Here is an 18,141-nt window from a genome sequence, read left to right as displayed (position 1 = left end):
TTCTCTTCGTAAATTAACATTTCATCCTTTTTTCCATGCTGAGACTGTTACCGGAAAAATAATTAATGATTCTTTGATACTGTTTATGAAGGGTCATTCAGGTGTATTTTGCAATAATTCCTTTACTGTTTATTGTTTTCAGGTTGCCAGTGCCGTATAGTTGATATTTTGCTGAAGCAACTATCGACATGTGAAATTGTCGATAGATAGCCATTTGGATGCTGATCGATTGGTTGTAGGGATAATTTGGAAGTGGTTGTAAACACACGTGAATAGTACACAAGATACAAAAATGACAACAAAGAGGAAGGCTGATTCTCAAGTTCCAGCAGAGGAGAGTGACTTACTACTGATACGGCCACTGTACGAATTGTATTCTGCCTGTATTTCCTTTTTTATATTTTCCGAAAGCTATAACTGCCTCTACATTAAAATTTTTGTTTCAGTGGTGCTGGTCAGGAAGTCGGGCGATCGTGCATAATGCTAGAATTTAAAGGAAAGAAAATCATGGTACGTATTTAAGAAAGCCGTAGTCAAATGTGTTATACCCTACAGTTTTAACAGTTCATGATATAAGTAGGTTTGTTTAGTAATTACATTCCACTGAAAATATGGATCATATTGCATGAAAATATTTACTGATCAATTTTTGCAAATTAATAAAAGTAATTTGTAGAATGTAATGTATACTTTATTTTAGTATCTCATTTTAATCATTCCAAAGTTTTTTCACGTGAACTATAAGTTGTCATTGTAAGCATGCTATTTTAGTATCTCATTTTAATCATTCCAAAGTTTTTTCACGTGAACTATAAGTTGTCATTGTAACCATGCCTACCGTCCTTCCTTTCCGTTTAGAGCAGTTGATCTAGTTCAGCAGTGAACATGTTTCACAGTGCTTTCAAGCAAGTGAGACAGCTGTTTTTTTCCATAACCTAGGCCTCAGGATACCTTATTACCATTTCTATGCCATTCAGCACCCGTGGCTGGACACACAGCTGAACTCTCAGTGTCAAGTTCATTGCCAAAATAAACTGAATGTAGAAATTCAGTTCAGACTGGATAGTCTTACTATAAAAAATACTAAAGTTAATAACTATGTTTCAATATACGTTACAACAACAACACAATCAGTATTAGAATATAGTGTAGTTGCCACTGTTCTCACGTCACTGAGCTGCAGCTTTGCTCGTTTAATACACAAAAATTTTTAGTAAATTGCTCTATTGGCAATGACTGAATATCCATAGATAGAGCATTAAATAATTTTAGGGCCACCATTGGGAAACTGTTCCCTGTCTTCGCTGATCGTCTTGACCTTCATTTTATTTATTTATTTACATTTTCTTTGCGTGGAGCCATTATAATGATGGCTTTTGCAAACGTCAGACTTAATACTATGCTTATATTTATACTTATAAAATACACTATATTCTGCAGCTGTTGCTTCTTATGTCTGTTTTTTACATTTATCACCTTACAGCTGATATGCTAATGCCTCATGTTACAATCACTATCTTAAAATTCATTGAAAGAATATAAACATTTTTCTATTAGAAAATATTTTAAATTTGTTTTAAAAACATTTCCCGTGTACGTTCTTAGAGAGTTTGGTAGCTTGTTATACCAAATCAAACCATTGATATATGGACTTCTATCAGTCATTTTTAACATTGTTCTGTTACGGAAATAGTTACACTTTGTTCTAGTGTTGTGATTGTGTCCATCACTGCCCTTGATAGCTTATGTTGGTTGACTTATAAAAAATACAACTATTTTGAAGATGTACAGAGAATATATTGTCAGATATTCGCGCTGCACAAACACTTCACGACATGAATCTCTATGTCCCATCCAATGTATAAGTCTTATTGCTCTTTTCTGTAGTAGTAGTATTCTTTTTAAATGTACATCAGCTGCACAGCCCCATAGTTCAATTCCGTAATTGAGAAAGGGGTAAAGTGTTCCATAATATACTAATTTCAGTGCTTGGCTAGGAACTATCTTTGCAAGCTGGCTGAGGAGATATATGGCACTACGAAATTAATGAGGTATGCCCACCGCAAATTTTCATCAACATATACACCCAGGAATTTACAGTTACCATTTTCTGTTGCAGAGATATTACACACACTATTCATATTGTTGTGATGAGAACTTCCTATTTTAAATGCCAGTAGTTGAGATTTGGTAACATTCACCTTGAGTCCCTGATCATTGAAGTATTTTGTTACTTCTCTTACATCACTAGTAGCAAGAGATTCTAGCTCTTTAGATTCGCTCCCATAGAATAAGATTGACGTGTCATCTGCATAGCTTACAATATGGGAGTTAATGGGTTGTGCAATGTCGTTAATATATATAAGGAAGAGAAAGGGGCCAAGGATTGAGCCCTGTGGTACACCTTGTAATACAGGTTCACTGGTGGACTGGGAGTTCATGATTTTATTATCTAGTTTATATGACAGTTTAGTGTTTTGCTTACGATTCAACAGGTACGTGATTAGAAGATTCATGGCTTGATCCCCAATACTATAAGATTTTAGCTTTTTAAGAAGTACCCTATGGCTTACCGTATCAAATGCTCTTGTCAGGTCCAAAAATATACCTGCAATCTGCATCTTCTGGTCCAATGGACAGTAAACTTCATGGATGAACTGTGTAACTGCTGTGGTTGTACTTAGTTCTTTTCTGAAGCCATGCTGTGAATCTACAAGCAGTTAATGTTTTGTGAAAAGGCACTTAGCTGAGAAAGGCTAATGCTTTTGAATATCTTACTAAAAGTGGGAATTAATGATATTGTTCTATAGTTGGAGACTTCTTCCTTACTTCCCTTTTTATACACTGATTTCACTACACTCATTTTTAGAACCGTTGGATACATGTTTTCTCTAATGCTGCAATTAATCAGGTGAGTAAAAGGTTTAGAAATTTCTTTTAAGCATGGCTTTAGTAATAGCACTGGATACGCCATCCCATCCAGATGAAAGTTTTTTTCTTTAGCATGTATATTGCCCTGCGAACCTCCTGCTCATTCACTTCCACAAATTCAAATTCAGTACACTGGGTGAGATGGCACAGGATCTCTATCTGTGAATCTATAATATGCGTTGATTGTTCACCATAAATGTAGTAGTTATTAAAAATATTACATATAGTATCTGGGTTTTTTATAATGTTACCATCATGTCTTATGCTGAGTGGTTCCATGTTCATCTTGTTGGGACCTTTTCGGTATTTGTCAATCAACTTCCAAGATGCTTTGCTTATGTTATCAGACTGTTCTATTGTTTTGCTGTTAATCTGCTTCCTTAGATTGATAATTTCAGTTTTAAAAGTTTGCTCGGCCCTATTGTATTTTTCTTTGAAAACCTGCATAGTAGTAGCTTTATAAAGCTGGTTTAGATCATGTACTAGCTGCCTGAGCCTACTCAGATTTGTTGGGAGTTTTAGTCTAGGATTACTTCCACTTTGACAGTGTTTAACTACCTTCTGGATTTCTGTGACTGGACAACTATATTCATAATGATGCAATAGGGTTGAGTAGGATTCATTCCATTTCTCATCCGACCCTTTTACCTGGTACACAGAATCCCATTTCTCATTCGCCAGTTTGTCTTTAAGAGCATTAATATTTGAGGTATTCAGCATTCGTTTCTGTAGCACAATTTTTGTTATTTTAGGCACAACTGAAGTTTTGTATTCTATCACCTGACAGAAGTGGTCAGAATAAAGAAAATCTAAGTTACTGTAATTTACCTTATCTATAACATCTTTGTTGATTATAGCATAATGTATTCTAGTGGAACATGTGTCCATCACTCTGGTGTCAGAGTTCACTATATTTACAAGGTTGTATGAGGTCAGTACATCACTGAGTTTCAAGTTTACTATACTATTTGAGTTTGCATCTATATTAAAGTCACCTAATATAGTAAGGTCATTAGAACCAGCCTGACCGGCAACACTACTAAGTTTATCCATAAACAGCATTACATCAGCATTTTGTGGCCTATAGACTCCAATCACTTTATGCTTTGGTAACTTAAGATAATTACTGTGGAGTTAAATACCTGTCACTTCAATTGATCCTTCTTTGGTGTGGCATTCAAGAAAGGAAATTTTTTTGGCTTCCACATCCTTATTAACATAAATTGCCACACCACCACCTTTATAGTTTTGCCTACAATAACTACTTGCTAGTAAGTAACCTTCTAATCTATAGTATATTATTCCACTGCATTTTAGCCTTTAATTATTGGTAAGGCTGTGAAGCCTAGATGTTTTAAGGGTATTGGCTTGAGTAAATTGAATATACCAATAAATGATCTTGGATGATGAGAGCAATAATGACTGAATGGTTGCTGGCATTTTATAGAAGAATGGAAAGACAAAGGAAGACAGTGATTTTGTTTGTTGCGTAATGCTGCTTCCCATTGCAATGCTGCACTAGAAATGTGAAAATAATCTTTTCGCCGCCAAATTCAACTTCACATTACCAACCACTGGACAGGGGATTGTTCAAAATTTCAAGGTGCTTTGTGTTGAGACATATTTTGTCTTGAGTGGACAATGTTGAATCTGGATGTGAACTTGGAAAATCTGTTAGTGTACTGGATACAATTCTGTGGATTTCTTCAGCCTTAAAACAGATAACATGCACAACGCTCGGCAACGATATCAAGAGAGCACGTTCATTTTTAATGACTGCTTCAACGATTGATGACAGTGTGGAAGAAAACAATCTCAAGGAACATGGGCTTGAACTTCACACTTCAGTAGAGGAGTCTTGTGGATCTGAGGGATATGCCAATATCAATTATGCACTGTTTGCAGAAAGGAAATCAACTAGCATAAGTTAACTCGTAAATGAGCTTCATCAAGAAGGGTGTGGTGACAATGTCTTGAATGGACAACAAAATGAAGATGATGTAACTGAATTGGACTTTACTCCACTTTCAAGTTAGCAGGCAGTGGAAGGGAAAAGAAAACTGAAACACCACTCTTTAGTGAGGAGTGATGTCGAATGACTTAGTTTAACACTGGTGATTATTTCAAACCAACCCTCCCAATATATGAAAGAAATTTGAATACTGTATTATACTAGTGTGAGGGGTTTTGTTAATGTAATATTGTACTTATATCAATATAATAGAGGGAAACATTCCACATGGGAAAAATATATCTAAAAACAAAGATGATGTGACTTACCAAACGAAAGCGCTGGCAGGTCGATAGACACACAAACAAACACAAACACACACACAAAATTCAAACTTTCGCAACAAACTGTTGCCTCATCTTTGTCTTTAAATATGTCTGCTTGTGTCTGTATATGTGTGGATGGATATGTGTGTGTGTGTGTGTGTGTGTGTGTGTGTGTGTGTGTGTGCGCGAGTGTATACCTGTCCTTTTTTCCCCCTAAGGTAAGTCTTTCCGCTCCCAGGATTGGAATGACTCCTTACCCTCTCCCTTAAAACCCACATCCTTTCGTCTTTCCCTCTCCTTTCCCCTCTTTCCTGATGAGGCAACAGTTTGTTGCGAAAACTTGAATTTTGTGTGTGTGTTTGTGTTTGTTTGTGTGTCTATCGACCTGCCAGCGCTTTCGTTCAGTAAGTCACATCATCTTTGTTTTTAGATATAATATTGTACTTCAATAGAGGTAAATTTTCACTACTTTACTTATATAGTAGTACAGTACTGTTCTGTCTACAGTACATTGAATGTACTGTATTGTATACTGTATTTTTATTCTTTTTTTAATAATGTTCACTTCTTAAAAGAGGACATTTTTATTTTCACCACAGATGTCTGTTATTCAGAAGTTTTACTGTAGTTTTATTGGGGCTCAACGTGCTTTCTGTTGAGAGTTTAATGTACACCCATGATCTTCTGGGCCATCTAGCAGTACTGTCAAACATCAGGTATGGAACTTTACACTCACTGGTAATGTTACAAAGAAAGGATCCTACAGTGTGTGTAAAAGGGGGGGGGGGGGATAGAGAATTCAAACTCAAGATTACAGTAAGTGCATAAGCTTGTTGTCCTAAGACTCTGACAATTTGTTTGAAACCAAGGATGCCATCAAGATTTATTTTTAGTTATCTTAATCTTCCTGTTTGAGTGCTTTACTCTGTATCTCCTGTTTTAAAATTAAGGTATTCAATACTGCAGTCTCAGAGGTAACCACATAAATAATACTGTGGCAATTGAAATTAATCAGACAGGAAGAAAAATTTATGAAGAACCAATCACTGTGTTGGCTGATAAAAGTATCTCTAACAGCTACACTGGCAAAGTTGTCATAACCTTAAGAAGAGAGACTCGTTATTTGATAGGACAGTGATTCAAATCCCTGCCAGAGCAAGCAGATTTAGTTTTACCATGATTTCTCTAAATCACTTAAGGCAAGTGCAAAGATGATTCCCTTCAAAGACCATAGTTGATTTCCTTCCCCACTCTTCCTCAATTTAAACTTGTGCACCATCTACAATGACTTAGATGTTAACAGTACATTAAATCCCAATCTTTTGCCTCCATTCTATCCACTTTTGATAGAGCAACATGGTGTAGTGGTAAGACATATTTTGGAGTATGGCATTTGGCAACTCAGTTGCATGCCCAGCCATCTTGATTTAGTTTTCCTTTATTTCCCTTAATCACTGAAGGAAAATGCTGGGATGGTTTCTTTGAATGGGTATGGCCGGTTTCCTTCTCCATCATTCCCTAATTTAGCTTGTGCTTCATGTTGACAGGATCTCAAACCTTAATCTTCCTTCCTTCTTTCCTTTTGATAGTTTCATAAGAAGCACTGCACAATCTTCGACCATCTCTCATTTGTACATACAGTGTCTGTCCCAAAAGTTCCCATATTGATTTTTGGTAATTGGCAAAGCTGGCTGGCAAGATGGAGCACAGGCAGAGAATTTGATGGGGGATCTAAGCTTTGAAATGAGACCGATGTCAGTCACTTGTGACAGTTCTTGAAGCAGGGTCACACTCCTGCAGAGATATAGAGATATGTACTGCACCCTTGTCGAGAGAAAATGTACCAGTTTTTCGAGCAGCATAGTGCAATCAAGTTCCGTGTGAAACTGGGGAAAGCGGGGTGGAGATGCCCAAAATATTTTGGAAAGCTTATGGTTATGAGACAATGAAAGAAAGTCAAACTTTCAGGTGGCAGAAGAGGTTGTTCGAAGGTTGGGAATCTGTCAACGATAATGTTGACTCGAGATGCCCGTCGACATCACAAATGGACGACTTGATGCAAAAAGTGTGTCAAGTAGTGGACAAGGACCAACAATTAAGTGTTTCAATGATTCCAGAGGAGTGTGGAATCCCCAAAATAATTTTTCACCACACTTTAATGGAGGCTCTTCCAGTGAGGAAAGTCTGCGAGAAAATGGTGCCAAAAATCCTGAAGATTGAGATGAAGGAAAAATGTTTGTTGAAGTGCCAGGAATTGCATGAGCAGTACAAAATGGACCCAGAATTTTTCGACAGATGTGGGTTGAGATGTGGATTTTTAAGTATGAACCCAAAACAAAGCATCAGAGCAGAGATTGGCACACAAGGAGACTCCTTGCCTGAAAGAAGCAAGGATGAGCAAATCGCGAATCAAGGCAATGTTCATTGTGTTTTTTTACAGAAAAGCTGTGGTTCACAGTGAATTCATGCCACAAAGACAAACAGTCAACAAGGAATTTTATTGTGAAGTGCTCAAAATGCTGCACAACAGGGTTTGATGTGTCCAAAAAGAGAAGTTTGCAACATTGAATGAATCATGCACTGTAACAACACTGAACTCAGTATCTCCGAGTTTCTGGCCAAAATAGGTGTGGCAACGCTGCCCCAGCTGCCATACAGCCCTGATCTGGCACCAGCATACTTCTTTTTGTTCCCAAGGATCAAAAGAACACTGGAAGGAACTCAGCATGGGACACTGGCTGTGGTAAAAGCAACTTCAATGACTGCAGTGAAGGAGATTCCTATTGACGACTTCCAGGGTGACTTCAGTAATTGGATGAAGTGTCGTAACTGTGGATTGAAGCAGGGGGAGACTACTTTGACAAGATTTTGAACTGAAATTGAATAAATAATTAAAAATAAATTCGATTCTTCAGTTGCTCCTGGTGTATTTGTTGCTCAAACAGTCCATGGGTATACTGCCAGTTCAAGCAAGAATAAATTCGTTCTGAGAACCCTGTATTAATGGAAATAATCAATTTTTGAAAGTATAATGTAACTGTATAGATAAAAAATCTCATCAAGAGGAGGCTGGAGAACACAAGCCTTCGGAGCCAGTGGCTTCTTCTGGCACAAGGGTTGAAGGGGAAGGATGAGCGGTGAAGGAAGAGGACTGTTGAGGTTTACGAAAAGTGGTAGAGTTCGGAAAAGTCACCCAGAAACCTGGTCGGGGAGGCTTATGGACGGGATTGGGAGGAAACTCCCATCTGCGCAGCTCAGAAAAGCTGGTGGATATGTGTGTGTGTGTGCGAGTGTATACCCGTCCTTTTTTCCCCCTAAGGTAAGTCTTTCCGCTCCCGGGATTGGAATGACTCCTTACCCTCTCCCTTAAAACCCACATCCTTTCGTCTTTCCCTCTCCTTCCCTCTTTCCTGATGAGGCAACAGTTTGTTGCTAAAGCTTGAATTTTGTGTGTATGTTTGTGTTTGTTTGTGTGTCTATCGACGTGCCAGCGCTTTCGTTTGGTAAGTCACATCATGTTTGTTTTTAGATATATTTTTCCCACGTGGAATGTTTTATATATATATATATATATATATATATATATATATATATATATATATATATATATATATATATAGAGAGAGAGAGAGAGAGAGAGAGAGAGAGGGAAACATTCCACGTGGGAAAAATATATCTAAAAACAAACATGATGTGACTTACCAAACGAAAGCGCTGGCACGTCGATAGACACACAAACAAACACAAACATACACACAAAATTCAAGCTTTAGCAACAAACTGTTGCCTCATCAGGAAAGAGGGAAGGAGAGGGAAAGACGAAAGGATGTGGGTTTTAAGGGAGAGGGTAAGGAGTCATTCCAATCCCGGGAGCGGAAAGACTTACCTTAGGGGGACGAGATAGATTTATTGCTGATATCACAGTAAGTCTAGTAACTAAATTCTAGATTAAAAGATAGCATTTTTAGGAAATACATTTGCTATTCATCCAATTTCTTTTTATTAAATTTGTGGATTTGTCATCTACACTTAATTTAGCAGTGTTGTTTTTCATTTGTAAGCATAAATTCAGTGTTTTTCCCCCCTTCTTCTTCAGTGTATAGTTTCTTGCATATTGACTAATTATAATTGTTTCACATGCTCTCTCTTCTATCAGTTCTGATGTTTTATAAGTGAAAATAATGTAGATGTCATCAAGTGTTCAGGAATTTTAAGATAGGAAAAACTGTAATCAAGCATGATTATGGCAACAATTTTTCATTAAATCATTGTTAGCAGCTTTCTGTATTTTGGTTGTATATTGCAGATATAGGGCTGGAACATAAAGCAACAACAAATTATATTTATTTTAGCATATTTAGAGCTGCAGGTTTAAACTTCTATTCAATTATATATTCAATATATATATATATATAGAGAGAGAGAGAGAGAGAGAGAGAGGGAAACATTCCACGTGGGAAAAATATATCTAAAAAAAAGATGATGTGACTTACCGAACGAAAGCGCTGGCAGGTCGATAGACACACAAACACACACACAAAATTCAAGCTTTCGCAACAAACTGTTGCCTCATCAGGAAAGAGGGAAGGAGAGGGAAAGACGAAAGGATGTGGGTTTTAAGGGAGAAGGTAAGGAGTCATTCCAATCCCGGGAGCGGAAAGACCTACCTTAGGGGGAAAAAAGGACGGGTATACACTCGCACACACACACATATCCATCCACACATATACAGACACAAGCAGACATCTCACAAGCAGACATATGTCTGCTTGTGAGATGTCTGCTTGTGTCTGTATATGTGTGGATGGATATGTGTGTGTGTGTGCGAGTGTATACCCGTCCTTTTTTCCCCCTAAGGTAGGTCTTTCCGCTCCCGGGATTGGAATGACTCCTTACCTTCTCCCTTAAAACCCACATCCTTTCGTCTTTCCCTCTCCTTCCCTCTTTCCTGATGAGGCAACAGTTTGTTGCGAAAGCTTGAATTTTGTGTGTATGTTTGTGTTCGTTTGTGTGTCTGTCGACCTGCCAGCACTTTCATTTGGTAAGTCACATCATCTTTGTTTTTATATATATATATATCTGTGTGTGTGTGTGTGTGTGTGTGTGTGAGAGAGAGAGAGAGAGAGAGAGAGAGAGAGAGAGACTGAAAATTTCTTCCACATGTTGTTGTTCTGACATCATATTTTTCTTAGCAGACATTTGGAAATGGTACACAAGGCAAAACAGCCATAGTGCAATAAAGCAGGTTCATCTAAAAGTGTACACGACATCATTTAAAGAATGTATAGAGGTGTGAATCTGTATTACAAAAAGTTAACATATTGGTAGTGTTAGTATGTACATAAAAATCCACCTTTCTCTCTCTCTCTCTCTCTTTAACCATACATGTATGTGGGATTTATTAGTTTTACTTTTTCCCCAGTTGGACTGTGGTATTCATCCTGGTTTATCTGGAATGGATGCTCTGCCATTTGTTGACCTTGTTGAAGCAGACGAGATAGATTTATTGCTGATATCACAGTAAGTCTAGTAACTAAATTCTAGATTAAAAGATAGCATTTTTAGGAAATACATTTGCTATTCATCCAATTTCTTTTTATTAAATTTGTGGATTTGTCATCTACACTTAATTTAGCAGTGTTGTTTTTCATTTGTAAGCATAAATTCAGTGTTTTTCCCCCCTTCTTCTTCAGTGTATAGTTTCTTGCATATTGACTAATTATAATTGTTTCACATGCTCTCTCTTCTATCAGTTCTGATGTTTTATAAGTGAAAATAATGTAGATGTCATCAAGTGTTCAGGAATTTTAAGATAGGAAAAACTGTAATCAAGCATGATTATGGCAACAATTTTTCATTAAATCATTGTTAGCAGCTTTCTGTATTTTGGTTGTATATTGCAGATATAGGGCTGGAACATAAAGCAACAACAAATTATATTTATTTTAGCATATTTAGAGCTGCAGGTTTAAACTTCTATTCAATTAAATGCAACCCATTGTGATTGTGTGACTGGTAGGATATATGACTTTTCAATGAATATGATACTGCACCATCGACAGTAATGTGTGTTGTAACCCTTTTAGACCTGAATTTTTCTTTAGGAAAGAAAATATTTCTTTATGTGGTAATGCTTTTAGGTGAATTTTGATGGTTTTAGATGCAAGATTTATACCCGTTTTCAAAACATACTTTGTACACTTGGGTTCATTTTATGGACTAAAATAACTAATTACAAAATAGTCTCTATTTTAATAAACAGTAAAATTATCATTTAGTAATTACCATGCATAGTAACAATAACTACATGCAGTTATACTGTGGAAAAGTGAACCAACCAGTACATTCACAAGTATGTACTTCAGGTTTCCACACAGAAAAAATACTTCTGTTGCAGTTAAGACACAGTAAAAGTTAATGTACACAGCTGTAGCTAGAGGGTCTGAAAGGATTAAGGAGGTTATGCCCCCCCCCCTCCCCCAAATAAATAAATAAATAAATCATAAGTATTTGAAAAGCTTAGTGATTCACTGCCAAGAGATGCTGATAAAAAATTTCTGTGTTATACAGCTAGTTTCAGTCCACAGACATTCATCAGGTATATTTTAATACAATAAATACATTTTTATCAGGAACTCATGGTGGTGAATCATGGTTTTTTTTAACTTGTGTGTGTGTGTGTTTGTGTGTGTGTGTGTGTGTGTTTGTGTGTGTGTGTGTGTGTGTGTGTGTGTGTGTGTGAGAGAGAGAGAGAGAGAGAGAGAGAGAGAGATTCATTTTAAATGCCACATTTTGATCACTTAGTTAATTTTTAGAAATAGGTGTATATGTGCAAAGCTTTGTCACTTATTTCCAGTTTTCATCTAGACCACTGCGGTGCCCTGCCATGGTTTCTGTTGAAAACAAGTTTCAAAGGACGATGTTTCATGACTCATGCCACAAAAGCTATTTACAGGTGGCTTCTCTCTGATTACATCAAAGTGAGGTATGATGCATATTCATGAGATTCTTCTAACTAAGCTGTAAAATATATAGGCCTATCACAAATTCCGTATAAATTACAGTATAGATGTTTTAAGCATATCTTTGGAGTGAGGACTGAATATTTACTAGAGATTTTATCATTAAAAATAGTGATTTGAGTTTGATCGAAATAGTTTGTGTTATAGTTTGCATGATGAAACAAGTAAAAGCTAGATAAATAATATTATGTAAAATTGACTTGCCTGTACCTCTTAGTACTTCAAGGTGCTCAACGATATAGGTACAGTGTGCACTCCTTGTCTAGGTGTCTGAACTCCATATTTATGAGTGGTAGAAATCAGAAGACTTTGAGCAGATAGTGTTTTGTGTCAGGTAATTGCTAATATTAACTTTCACACTATATTATTTGCAGTATCATTATAATAGCAATTGTTGTATGCTTTGCTTCATTTCACTGACATACACTATGTGATCAAAAGTATTTGGACACCCCCAAAAACATACACTTTTCATATTAGGTGCATTGTGCGGCCACCTACTGCCAGGTACTCCATATCAGTGACCTCAGTAGTCATTAGACATCGTGAGAGAGCAGAATGTGGTGCTCCGCCGAACTTACGGACTTTTGACGAGATCAAGTGGTTGAATGTCACTTGTGTCATGCATCTGTATGCGAGATTTCCACACTCTCAAACATCCCTAGGCCCTAGGTCCACTGTTTCCAATGTGATAAAGAAGTGGAAACATGAAGGGACATGTACAGGACAAAAGCATACAGGCTGACCTCCTCTGTTGACTGACAGACACTGCTGACAGTTGAAGAGGGTTGTAATGTGTAATAGGCAGGCATCTATACAAACCGTCACACAGGAATCCAAACTGAATCAGGATCAACTGCAAGTACTATGACAGTTAGGCGGGAGTTGAGAAAACTTGGATTTCATGGTCCTCAAATTCGCAGGCTCATCAACGATACCAATTTTACAAGTGTCATGACTGTCACTGAAGCATCGGCCTGGAACAGTTTTGTCGCTGTTGTAAAATGTTTTTTGGGCAATCATAAAGCTCCCAATTATGAGGAACTGGTCAAAAACATGCTCACTAACTTTCAAAACTTAGGAGCTAACATGAGCATAAAATTGCACTTCATTCACAGCCACTTGGATCGATTTCCTCGTAATCTAGGTGATTTCAGTGAGGAACAAGGAGAGCGGTTCCATCAAGATATGAAAGGAATAGAGGAAAGATATAAAGGAAGATGGGACAGGCATATGATGGCAGATTATTGCTGGAATCTGCAACGTGACTGTTCTGAAGAGACCTATAAAAGGAAAGCGTGCAGGAAGCGGTTCGTCATGGACGGAAAATGATATACTTATAGAGAAACTTTTCAATTATGTTTTATACGTGGACAAATGCCTATCAGGTTTTCATAGAAGCTATTTATAAAGATTATTGTCTTTTTTCATTGTAGTTTGTAGCGCTCGAGTTCAGTATTAGCAATTTTTTCTAATTTTTTGAATAAATCATGCATTATCTCAAAAACTAGAGCCAAACTGCATAAATGGTTGCTATATTTGTCCTCAGCACCACTAACCCATCCTGAAGCCACTCAAATATCCTTGGCAAGAAAATGAGTGTTGACCAGTGTTATCAAAAGTATCCGGACACCCCTATATAATGTGGAATCAATTACTAGATGTTATGAGTCACAAGAGGTGGCCTTTACAGTATGAAAGGAGGTGGGGGGGGGGGGCAGTATTGTGTTCTCAGTAGAGAAACATTGATAATACATGGGGTAAGTCAGTAGATATCAGTGACCTCAAATGTGGACTAGTCATTGGGTGTCACCTGAGTAACGTATCCATCAGGGGCATTTAAACCCTTCTAAAGGTGCTCAAGTTGATTGTTGGTGGTGTGACTGTGCATTGGAAAAGCATAGGAACAACCACTGCTAAACCAAGACCAGGCAGACCACATTTACTGACAGTCAGGGACTGTCAAGCTTTAACAATGGTGATTGTAAATAATCATTTGAAATCAGTGAAAGGAATCATTTATGAGTTCCAAACTGGTACTGGCAGTCCAGATAGCACAATGAGTGTGTGTAGGAAGTTAGAAAGAACCAGGTACAATGGTCAAGCAGCTTCTCATACCCAAACATCTCTGTAGATGGTACTCAGCAACACTTGAGATGGTGTAAAGAGTGATGCCACTGATCAGGTACTATATTCACTGTTCTCATTTATGAGGTCTGTTCAAAAAATTCCAGAGCATTCGTAATTTCGTCCCAATGGTGTGTTGAAGTGATATGCTGTTGGCATCCCTGCACATGCCAGTGTTTTAATGTGTAGGTGCTGGAAGTTTCATTATTGTATGTCTGTTAGTTATTGTTCAGTGCTGTGTATGGAATAGAATGTTGTGTTGCACAGTATATGAATTTCGAGATGGCAGAGTTAAAGGAGGAAACCGTCAGCATTACATTTTGTGTCAAACTCAAGAAAACCCGTACAGAGACACACCAAATGATGCATGAACCCTATAGCAATGAGTACTTAAGCCATACTTGGTGTTACAAAAGGTTCACATTGTTTAAAAATGGCCAGACAGACGTAAGATGACTCTCATTCAGGACTCTCTTCAACATGTACTGAGGACACACATGTCAGGAAAGGCAACAAAGTTGTGCATGCAAATTGAAGACTGACTGACTGAGAGATTGCAGAAGACTGTAACATTTCAGTTGGTTCAAGTCATGAAATCCTGACACAGCATCTTGGAATACATCGTGTTGCTGCCATGTTCGTCCCATGGCTCATGAGTCAAGACCAGAAAGACCTTTGCCTTGCAGTCTGTGAAGAGCTTTTAGGTCATGCAAATGAGAATGAGATGTTCCTTAAGAGAATCATAACCAGTGATGAGTTGGGTTGGGGAAGGTTCTCCAAGACCAAAAAAGGTTTGGCAGGTCTGGTCAAATGTGAAAGCCATGCTGATGGGTGTTTTTTTTTTTTAAAGGATTAGTTCGTCATGAATTTGTGCCACAGGGACAGACTGTTTATTGATGGTACTATCGAGACGTGTTGCAACGTCTGCTATATGAGAAGGAAACAGCCTGAAGTGTGGCGAGACAATTCATGGCTCTTGCATCACGTTAAGACACCCACACATTCATTGCTGTTGGTGCATGACTTCACAAAAGACAAAATCACTGTGCTGCTTCATCCTCCATACTCTCCAGACCAGGCCTTTGCAGACTCCCCCTCCCCCCCCTCCCACCCCCACCCCCGCCCCGAAGTTGAATGGTTCATTGGAAGGATGAAAATTTGCAATGATAAACAAGATTAAAGAAAATTTGCAAATGGCACTTCGCACCAAGAATGCTTCCGGAAGTGGAAATGGCATTGGGAGCAGTGTATCAATTCTGGAGGAGAGCATTTCAAAGGAGACCATTCACGATATGTACAAGATATGCGTAAAAACATTTTGAGAACAAAGTTCTGGAATTTTTTGGACAGACCTCGCATTTGTCAGTGGAAAAAAATCCTGAAAATTAATTGTGCAGCACAAAAAATTGACAATAAAGGTGAAGTGTTAAGCCTTTCTAATTTATTTTTGTATTTTTTTTCTTTTTAGCAATATAGCCACAGAACAAATGTTGTATACTGAAGCAGATCTTGAAGCTAGCATGGATAAAATTGAAACAATAAATTTCCATGAAGAAAAGGATGTATATGGAATAAAATTTTGGGCCTACAATGCAGGACATGTTCTTGGTGCTGCCATGTTTATGATAGAGATTGCTGGTGTGAAGGTGAAGTAATTATCAACTTTTTTTAAATCCAAACAAATGTCATGTATTCAAATCTAATGAAGAAAAGGAAACACAAGAGAGGTTTTTCTTGATATAGGTATTGTGTTAGTTTCAGATAAATAAAAAGTATCGACTTATCATCCTGTGTAGCAAAACTAACAGCAGCTACATCTATTAAGATTCTTATCTTGAGCATTTGGAACAATTTTCTTGTGTAAAGGAGGGAAAAATGGGATAATAGAAAGATGACATGGCCAACATTGGGCAGAAATAAACACAGAGAATAATAGTAAAGCAATATGACAATATTATGAAAAGAAGGGACTGCTACTCACCATATAGTGGAAATGTTGAGTCACAGACAGGCACGACAAAACGACTGCTAAATAAGTAAGCATTAGGCCATAAGCCCTTTTTCTGAAGTAGACAAAACACACACACACACACACATACACACACAGGTATACAGAGGGGTCCAGAAAAATGTAGACACTATTTGATAGTCAATATTAATGGAACAGAGTGACATTCCTGTACAGTTGTTGCAATGGAGGGTGGGAGGTTATTTTGTGTGTTCAAAGTGACCTGCATTAGCAACCAAACGACATTGATGCCACTGAACTGTTGACTGAAGTACGGTGTCAGCGTTGCCGGTATGATAGCCCCACAGGACATCTCGATGGTTTCTCATATCAGGTTCAGTATAGCTGGCTTCTGTTGATAAACTTCATTGTCCAAGGTCACACATAGATAAATGTCAAGAGGTGTAAGGGCTGGAGGCTCGTAGGTACTCAGCAGCTCCTCTGCAACCTATGAATCGTCCAGGTAGATTTCCATCCAAGTAGGCTCTGACATCTCAGTGGTAGTGAGATGGAGTGCTGTCTTGTTGTAGGCAAAACTTTTCATTTCCAAACACCTCTCAGATGGCAGGTAAAATCGATGTTTGTAGCCTATTAAGATACACTTCACCAGTTAAGGTACCTTCAAAAAAGAATAGGCCCATCAAGCCACGTGATGACAGAAGACCTTTTGGCCAAAAGCTTACTTGTTTAGCAGTCTTTTTGTTGTGCCTGTCTGTGACTTAATGTCTCCACTATATTATGAGTAGCAATCTATGCTTTTCATAATATTGTCATTATTCCATCCTGGATTTTCCATAGTTCGGTAAGGGGATATGTAAGATATATAAGACAGCATTACCTTCTTTGCTGTCATGCAGGTCTGCATTGTAATTATGTGTGGTGAAAAGCATTTGAATCTTTTTGCATGATGGCAAGTATTAGATTATGTCCTAGTGAGAGACCTGCGGCATGTACCTTACCTACAGAGAAAATAACAACTAATTTTTGAAAATGGTATGTCTACCAGATATCTTACCCAGTTGAAATGAATGGTGATGTTTCAAATAAATTGTAGCAAATAGTAATTAACTATAAAATGCATTTTGATGTGCAGTGACAGTTGTCTATAAAGAACCATCAACAAATTTATGTGACTTTAAAATTAGAAGGAGAAAGAATTTCTCTCAGTATGCAGAATTCCAAGTACAGTATTACTAATAGAAACATTTAAAAGTAGGAGAAAAACTATGACTAGCTTTCAAATCTCTTAATCCTTTTCACAGTAGTGGAAGAGGAATGTTAGGTCAATCATACACCTGGTTGATATGTACCCAGTTGTTATGACAGTGAGGGGAGATAAATATGAACTGAGTGACTCCATGTGCTTAACAGCATTAGAGAATAAATTACTGTGAACATTATTACAGGCATTAAAAATTGTACTGTTAAATATTCCCAAATCAAGAAATCATTTTGGATTTTGTTTTGATGAACAAGGAAATTTAGCAGTGATATGTCCGATTGCTAACTCTTGGCGATGTTTTAAACTGTTTCTTCATTGACTAGTGTGTGAATGCAATATCTAGTCATAGGCGATACTGTGTCGTGCAAAACAATATTGCTCCAGGTCACATATGTTGTTTCTGTAGGAGATAAATTATAGTCTATTGAACCGGCTGAGAGAGAGTGATGCGATTGGCTTTTACACTGTTGACAGTGATAAATTGTAGGCAGTAAAGCTGCCAGATCTTATGTATGTATCTTAAGTCATAATGCAGTGGAAGCCCTGAATGTAAT

The 18,141-nt window shown here is 37.6% G+C and overlaps 1 protein-coding gene across 2 annotated transcripts in view; it reads left to right on the top strand.

Annotated features, from left to right (window-relative positions):
• The window catches only part of LOC126260829 (cleavage and polyadenylation specificity factor 73), a 73,164-nt gene that overhangs the window by 120 nt on the left and 54,903 nt on the right, over positions 1 to 18,141 (top strand). Inside the window, exons 2-6 of one of the 2 annotated variants that reach the window (XM_049958216.1) lie at positions 143 to 363; positions 447 to 510; positions 10,631 to 10,728; positions 12,065 to 12,193; positions 15,826 to 16,003. In XM_049958216.1, the coding sequence (XP_049814173.1) occupies positions 293 to 363; positions 447 to 510; positions 10,631 to 10,728; positions 12,065 to 12,193; positions 15,826 to 16,003 (540 nt within the window). In that variant the 5' untranslated portion in view covers positions 143 to 292. Of the gene's footprint in view, positions 1 to 142; positions 364 to 446; positions 511 to 10,630; positions 10,729 to 12,064; positions 12,194 to 15,825; positions 16,004 to 18,141 lie in introns of those variants that run through there. The other variant, XM_049958218.1, reaches the window with a different exon arrangement.

The sequence above is a fragment of the Schistocerca nitens genome, chromosome 5, assembly GCF_023898315.1.
Source record: "Schistocerca nitens isolate TAMUIC-IGC-003100 chromosome 5, iqSchNite1.1, whole genome shotgun sequence".
Lineage (NCBI taxonomy): Eukaryota > Metazoa > Arthropoda > Insecta > Orthoptera > Acrididae > Schistocerca > Schistocerca nitens.
Note: the sequence above shows the minus strand (reverse complement) of the source record. Positions and strands in the feature narration are given on the sequence as shown.